This window comes from Fragaria vesca, linkage group LG5 (genome assembly GCF_000184155.1).
Source record: "Fragaria vesca subsp. vesca linkage group LG5, FraVesHawaii_1.0, whole genome shotgun sequence".
Lineage (NCBI taxonomy): Eukaryota > Viridiplantae > Streptophyta > Magnoliopsida > Rosales > Rosaceae > Fragaria > Fragaria vesca.
This window is the reverse complement of record NC_020495.1, coordinates 25,054,577-25,062,204: the sequence shown is the minus strand read 5'-3', so window position 1 is coordinate 25,062,204 and position 7,628 is coordinate 25,054,577. Positions and strand designations below refer to the sequence as shown.

Below are 7,628 nucleotides of genomic sequence, written 5' to 3'. Positions count from 1 at the left end.
TACCTCCTCCTCCTCTCTCTCTCTCTCTCTCTCTCTCTCTCTCTCTCTCTCTCTCAATATGTTTCTTTAATTTCAATGATGAGCCACATCTATCTCTCTCTTTAACGCGTACAAGTTAGATGATCGCAATACGCACTCTCTATCCTCCCCAATCTCCATATATATAAATAGCCACTTCAGCTGCCTCCTCTCTTCCATCACCACTCGCCACCTGAAAATCTATCTCTCCAATCCCATACTAATTGTCTTTCTCTCCATCAGTATACATCTAGCTAGCATTCGTCTTAAGCACAAGTTCAAATCAAAGATCCAAAATCTGATGAAAATGCTGGCCACGAAGAAGTGTGAGGCTGATCGTGTTGGTCAGAGAGCATGGAAGCTGCTGCGTATGGCATTGCTATGGGCGAGAAAGGGCGGCGTCTTCAAACAAAAGCGCCTCATGATGGAACTAAGGGTCGTCCCCAAGTTCCTTAAGAACCACCTTGGCACCAATGCTTCATCAACAAAGTCAAGACCACAAATCCATTACTTTGAGCGCGAGCTCTCCTTCGACAAGACCCCCCTTTTCAATCTCAAAATGCACCGTCCTCCATCCATGCGCTTCAACATTCCTTGCCTAAACCCCCCACTGGTACTACATGATGACGACGACCATCTCTTTCATTATGATCATTATGGTGATGAAGGAAGGAAGAGCTTCCTTACAAATACTGATAATGCGGATGATATTGATATCGATGATGATGGTGATGATCTTGACCTTGGAATAACATTGTCAGACGACAATGGTGCAGCTGCTTATTCATGTGCTAATTATGAGGACGAAGCAGTTGACAGAAAGGCTGATGAGTTCATCGCTAAATTCTATCAGCAAATGAAGCTGCAAAGACAAATTTCAAACTTACAGTACAATGACATGTTAAATAGAGGCACAAACTAGACAACTTTTCGCGCAATATTTTCACTCTATTTTCATGTGTATCAATATATTTTGTAAGAGGACACTGGCGGCGCTTTTGTAGATACCGGAGTTCAGAAAACTAGTATGCTTCCAATAAACAGATTCATTCTTCTATGAAAAAGCTTCAGATCGATTTCATTTCACAATTTATTTGTTAATGATACATTATGCAATTTACTGAGCAACTCGCTATCTAATAGGATTAGGAAGACGGGACCAAAATGAATACCAACACTATGATCGCATCCATGAGTGGTTAAATTATGTAGGGCTTGCCTTCCCTTGCCTGTTAGCTGTTAAAGAAGAAATCCGCTTGGCCTCATTTGACAACTTGTATCCTAAGACATTCATTCCGAGTTGTCAAAGACTCGAAAAGAAACCTGAAAATCCAGAAGTTCAAGCAAGGAAATTACAGAGTAAAGCGGGAGGAACAACGGTTAAGATCATGCTATAGAAAAAAAATTATATTATTCCTTCCTGTAATATTATATTTCCATATACCAACACTATCCCAGGTGAGACAAAGACGATTCAGTAATATGATGAACTTAATAGCTAACCCTCAAAATTCACAGCTTTCAACAAATTATGTATTTTGTGCCAACGGTTCTTCTGAATATCCCTAAATATTCTGAAAGCGGCGCAAGACAGAAACAGCTCAACCGGAAGGCCAATTGCTATTCTTGTTCTATGTGGGGATTCTCACATTCAATCTACCATGAGTACTCAATATTGTCAACAATTGCTTTGATTCCCCCTAAGATATGTTTCCAACTGCCCTGTTGCTGCCAAGATAAGACCTACAATTGCAATGGCAAAGGATGTCAACTCAAGTGCAGAGATCCAGTCACTTGAGAGAAATTTTCTATTACAAGGAGATTTCAAAGAGACGACGGCTTTGTGTATTGCCAATATGCAAACTCTTCTGAATCTTGATTATAGTTCAAACATTCAAGATACAGCTGATGTACATCATAATTCCCTGATGCATCAGTTTTGTAAATACTAAATAGTGATAAATGTGAACATATATATGACATCTAAGGATTGATACCTAGAAAAAGAGCTGAGGGCCTCCTTGGCCTTGATTTGAATTCTGGATGGAATTGCACTCCTACGTAGAATGGATGACTTGGAAGCTCCAAAATCTGTAGACCATTTCAAACAAAATCAGTATTTAAAACCAATATTTAAAACCATTCCAAACAAAATCAGTAAACTTACCGGTTCACAATTTTTGTTTTGTTTATATATGAACCAGTGCATAAACATCAACCATATAAATTGCAAGTCTTCAAAGTAAGCACTTATCGGTATAAAAAAGAATAGGAATTTGTGCAACTATAAAGAACTAAATTTTGGAAAATGCTCAAGTTAAAGTAAGCAATTTAGCGAAACATCAGACCAGAAGAAAACCCACCTCCATTCTTCTTCCGCTGTCATCCTTCCCTACAAATTTTAGGCCAGCTTCTTCAAGACTTCCAATGACATCTGGGTTTACCTGCATTAGAGTATCAGACCATATCACCTACATAAAATATGCTTGTGTAACATCATGTTTCCACTGGAACTGAACTTACAACTAACCTCATATCTATGTCGATGTCGTTCATCAACATACTCTGAGTTCTTGTACCTAGTAATTAAGAGCAATAAATAATTTTAGGCATGTAAAAGAGCAGATCCTAATCAGAGTACTCTTTCAAATAGCAAATTCTTAAAAGCTGATCTAGTAAAGGCTGAACGTCATTAAAGACTTCCACAAGAACCAACTAAGAAAGTATTGGACTTCAATAGCATGAACCATGTGTGCTTCTAGACTGCAGGAGTTGGGAACACATGGCACATGCTTTGATTTGTACAAATGCAACAAAGGGAATCAAATTTGCAGGAACTGTTAATTAATGTTTTTTCTATAACTGAATTTAAAGGACCATACACATACAGTTTTGAAGTAATGCAATCAGGAGTTTGGAAAAGCGTTCTTCTCGATCCTAACCTCATGGTGCTTCCCATATGTGTTCTTGAACCCTATGGCAGATATAAGACAAGACGGATTGAATGCACAAGCCACATGTATTTCATAAATGAAGAAGACAATTCACCCTAATTTTATACCTCAGGCATGAAAATTACAACAGGATTAGGTGTTTGTGCATCAAACTCGGTGCTGTCTGCCCTTTCTAGACCCAGAACCTAAAAGTAGTTAAAGTAGATCTGATATATGATCTTAAAATTAGAAGAAAACATGTTAGAAAAAGAAATGTCACTTACAGCTCTAGCAAACTCAATCACGGAAATCTGCATTCCCAAACAAATCCCAAGATAAGGAACATTGTTTTCTCTGGCATATTTTGCAGCCAAGATCATACCTCTTACACCACGATCTCCAAATCCACCAGGAACCAAGACACAAGCTGCATTCTGCAAACAAAGACTAGAGATTCAATGCTAACATGTCTCATAATAACCAAAAACCAAAATCTTCTTTGGCAAACTTAGCATGAAGCATACCCTTAGAGTCTTCCATGCGGCAGCATGTGCTTCTGGGGTCTGTATGAGAAGGGAAAATTTTAAGAAAAGACCAATTTAAGACAATGAGCTAAATTCTGCATAAAAGCTGAAGGTAACAGATCAGTACCAGTTTAGCACTATCATCTTCCAGGTCCGAAGCAGCAATCCAGTCAATTTCTGGCTTTAGAGAACATGCAATGCAAGCATGCAAAAGGGCCTGAGGAATATTGAGGTTATAACTGAGTAATTGTATTAGAGCAGTAGAGGTTCATATTCTTATGAATTTCAAATCAGCAAGCAAGAAATAAGCTTTGATAAGGTCAGGCAGCTATAAGTTGTTCCGTAACCAATCTGAAAACATTTCTCGTGTTATGAGATAACAGGGTCTCTTACAATCTAGCTAAACCATTTTTTAAAAGAGGAAATTACTCTGAGATGTATCCTAACCCCACATTTTGGCATAAAAAAATCAATCTAATCACTGCTCTAGGCTAGCCATCCAAAAAGCAACTAGCATGTACATGAGGATTCATAAAAGAAAATGTAATAAGAAGGGCCGAGGCACAGTGAATCACAACATCACCTAAATCATAAGGTAAGTAAATTGATAAATTGATAATCAACCATAACTCATCACACCTTCACTACAGACAGATATGAATCTGTAAGGCCAACATACTTTCCCACCATAGCAATCCTCACCTACGAATATCAGAAGATCCTCATAACATGAATGGAAAAGGAAAATATAAAAGGAGGAAGAAGAAGGATAAAATGATCCGGCGAGCATCAGTGATCTAATACTAACAGAATTGGTGAGATTATCATAAGTCTCTGCCATCTTGGTCCAATCTTTCAAATCAGGAGGTGTAGCAATGCTGAAACAGCAAATTGAACATAGCAAGTGAAACCAACCAAGCTTCCAGTAGTCAATGACAATAATGTTAACAGTACCAACATCATAAACAGATTACATCACCATCAGAGGGAGATAGCAGTGAACAGAATTCTACATATAAATATTGCCTTGGTCTCATTACAGTGGACCATTTTCCACAAGCTGATGCTGGCTAGCCCTCCAGTAACAAAATTTAAGACTTGATGTAAATGAATTAAACAATAAGTGTTTACCTTAGTAAATTAAGTTGTTGAAGAATTGACCGATGAGCATTTTGGTTCTGACAGCAGTGTGTCATAGATTCTTTAGAATAAATAATTTTAGATAAAAGCATAAAATAAATATTTCCTCATAAGAAACAAAGAGTTATTACTGAACTTACCCTAAGTAAGAGAGGGATGTGCCAGATGTTTGGAACATCATGAATATTAAGAATATTACCAGCCTGAAAGAGACCAAAAAGGAAACTTATTGAGTTTGGTTCAAAATTTCAGAAATAGAAAATCACATTACAATAACTTCAGCAACAACTTACTGCAACATGACAAAATTGTGAAAGTTTCTGCTTTGTATTTTCCAATAAAGGCTGCGATAGTCACCAGGAAAACAATGATTCATCTCCAGTTCTCCACGATAAAAAAATAAATAGATAAAAAACTAAAAAAAGTTGGGGGGGGGGGGGGGAGTATAAAAAAGAGGGTGCCACATTATCTTACTAAGATGGAGTCAGGTATATCAATAGGGACTAATAAAAGCATTCTTCTCTACTCATTTCACTTGTGTGAATATAGAAATGAGAAAGGCGGGGAGAAAAGGTACCTGCGCAGAGCGACATGCTAATAGATGAGGAGTCAAGCCTAATGCTCTTAGCTCCCGCACACTATGTTGTGTAGGCTTTGTTTTCTGCACGAATACACAAACACACACCATGAGAAAGAGTCATTCAACTAGAAACAGGACGAACACATTCTTCTTTAAATAAAGTCATCTTTAATCTCTAGAACTGCAAACTAATATGGTAAGGAAAAAACATAAGATTCGACAATTGAGGGGAAAAATCTTACTTGCTCTCCTACAACACCCAGTACCGGTATCAGGCTCACATGGATAAGACAAAATTTTTCTTGCCCTGAACAAAGAGTAGATGGTTGCAAATAACTATCATTTTGCAAACTCACAGTTCATATGAACTCTATAAGGAGAATAATAATATACTTTCAAATAGGGTATTCTCATCACACAATAACATCCAGGAAACTGCAAGCTCTCAATACTTTAAACACTTGGACTATACTAACTATACGATAATGCTCACTACATATCAGGCCATAATCAAAATGCTTCCTAGTCAGATCTTATGGCATTTTAAATAGACTAACAAATAAATGATCAATATTTAATCACACTGCATGCAAAGATAATAAGCCAAGGGAAGCACACATGTAAGTGGATGTAGAGATGATCACATAAACAGAATCAGCAAAAACCCTTAGAAGAAGAGATTATCAAAACCTTACCGACAGAAAAAGACAATTGCCGAAGAGCCTCAATGAATGGCATTGATTCAATGTCCCCTAAGAAGAAAGAAAGAAACTTTATCTCTTGTAGATAAAGAGTAAGAACAAAGATTCATGAAATGTAATTAAGTTTTAGCTATTGCTTACCCACAGTTCCTCCCAACTCTATAACACAAACATCTGCAGGGCCTTCTTTTCCATCCACGGGAATGACAGAAACAGATTCAATCCAATTTCTGATGGCATCGGTGATGTGTGGAACTACCTACATCCCACTCAAACAAAGCAGAAATCTAGTCATCAGTACTCTAAGCATTGAAGAGAGAGAGAAAAAAAAAAGTTACGAATGTCCAACATTTGTGTCATCATCACCTGCACAGTCTTTCCAAGATAATCTCCTCTGCGCTCCTTGTCAAGGACAGACTGATAAGACAAGACGGAAAAGGAGATTGCAGTTTAGCTTTTGATGTCAAAAACAAAAGTAAAGACGAGTGATTGAAAAGATAAAAGCACCTGATATATCTTTCCAGTGGTAATGTTGTTGTCCCTGGTAAGAGTCACATCTACGAAGCGTTCGTAGTTACCCAGGTCTAAATCAACCTAGGAAGAACAGAGTTTTAAGGTGAAAAGCATAATAATGGATGGTAATGTAGAAGAGTATTGGAAAGAGGGAAATACCTCTCCACCATCATCAAGAACAAAAACCTCGCCGTGTTCAAAGGGAGACATGGTACCAGCATCAGTATTCAAGTAGGGATCTGCAGATTGTTGGCAAATAGAGTAAGCAACATGTCCAAGATTATCATCCAAAATAAACAAACTTGTTAATGGAGGGGTTTAGAGAGAGAAAATGAACCAATTTTGATGCAGGTGACGCGAAGGCCACAGGCTCTGAGAACGACGCCGATGCTGCTGGCAGTGACTCCTTTTCCGAGACCACTCACCACACCTCCGGTCACTAAAACGTACTTCATTCTCCTCTGCGACTAACTGCTCCGGCTGCCAATGGTCTTATATAGATGGAGGGAGTGTCACTGTCAGAGTCACAGTCGGGTCGCTTTCCTCGCCTTTTCTCCCGAGAACTAACTATGCAACTCTCTCTTCCAATTTATCATTTTTTGTTGAAACAAAAAAATAATCTGAAAAAGTAAAAACCAATCACAATCATATATATGTTGCCATCTGTTACATACTTGGTGATTCCTTAAGTGGATAAGATAAAACCGGTCCAACTAAATAAGATTATAAATCACCTACAAATATTGGACTGTTCTAAGATATTCTCTATGTGTGTCTTGGCCTTATGCCAATAGGATATGTAGTTAGACTAGATCTATGTATTCATATCCTTACCATATTGGTATTGTGTAATTCTCTATATAAAGGGCTCCTATCAATGAATAAGATGATTCTCTTGCCATCTCTTTATCTCTACCATTAATCCTTCATCACGTTATCATGCACTTTGTTCTAACCCTAGAGCCAATAGCCTACCATTTTTTTTCCAAACCCTAAAAACCAAAACCCTAAAATCGGGCAGCCTTGTTTTTCCCGATTTCCGACCAAAATTCCGACTGCCCTCCGCCGGAATTTTATATCCCCAGAAAGCTCTTTCCGTCACGGATCCAACGCCGCCGGCCTCACCCTGAGAACCGGCCGGAAAGTCTCCGAACCGGCCGCCGGAAAATTCCAGACCGCCGCCGCTACCGACCACCGGTTCACCACCTTCCCTTGCTCC

The 7,628-nt window shown here is 38.4% G+C and overlaps 2 protein-coding genes across 3 annotated transcripts; one reads left to right on the top strand and one right to left on the bottom strand.

Annotated features, from left to right (window-relative positions):
* Positions 1-2: 2 nt before the first annotated feature.
* LOC101306050 lies at positions 3-1,021 on the top strand. Its single transcript, XM_004300427.1, has one exon. The coding sequence runs from the start codon at positions 320-322 to the stop codon at positions 938-940; it is 621 nt and encodes a 206-aa protein (XP_004300475.1). The 5' UTR covers positions 3-319; the 3' UTR covers positions 941-1,021.
* A 226-nt stretch (positions 1,022-1,247) lies between these two features.
* Positions 1,248-6,910, bottom strand: LOC101305562 (CTP synthase-like). 2 transcript variants are annotated; one of them, XM_004300425.1, is made up of 22 exons: positions 6,747-6,910; positions 6,569-6,648; positions 6,404-6,490; positions 6,263-6,313; positions 6,038-6,155; positions 5,891-5,947; positions 5,438-5,502; positions 5,193-5,276; positions 4,909-4,959; positions 4,756-4,818; positions 4,607-4,653; positions 4,284-4,353; positions 4,115-4,177; positions 3,603-3,692; positions 3,476-3,514; positions 3,236-3,385; positions 3,080-3,157; positions 2,907-2,992; positions 2,549-2,597; positions 2,382-2,462; positions 2,016-2,109; positions 1,248-1,761 (listed from the first exon to the last, which is right to left on the bottom strand). In XM_004300425.1, the coding sequence occupies exons 1-22, from the start codon at positions 6,862-6,864 to the stop codon at positions 1,697-1,699; spliced, it is 1,686 nt and encodes a 561-aa protein (XP_004300473.1). In that variant the 5' UTR covers positions 6,865-6,910; the 3' UTR covers positions 1,248-1,696. The 2 variants fall into 2 exon arrangements, with proteins under 2 accessions (XP_004300473.1, XP_004300474.1); XM_004300426.1 differs by having other exon boundaries at positions 2,961-2,992.
* Between the last annotated feature and the right edge of the window lie 718 nt (positions 6,911-7,628).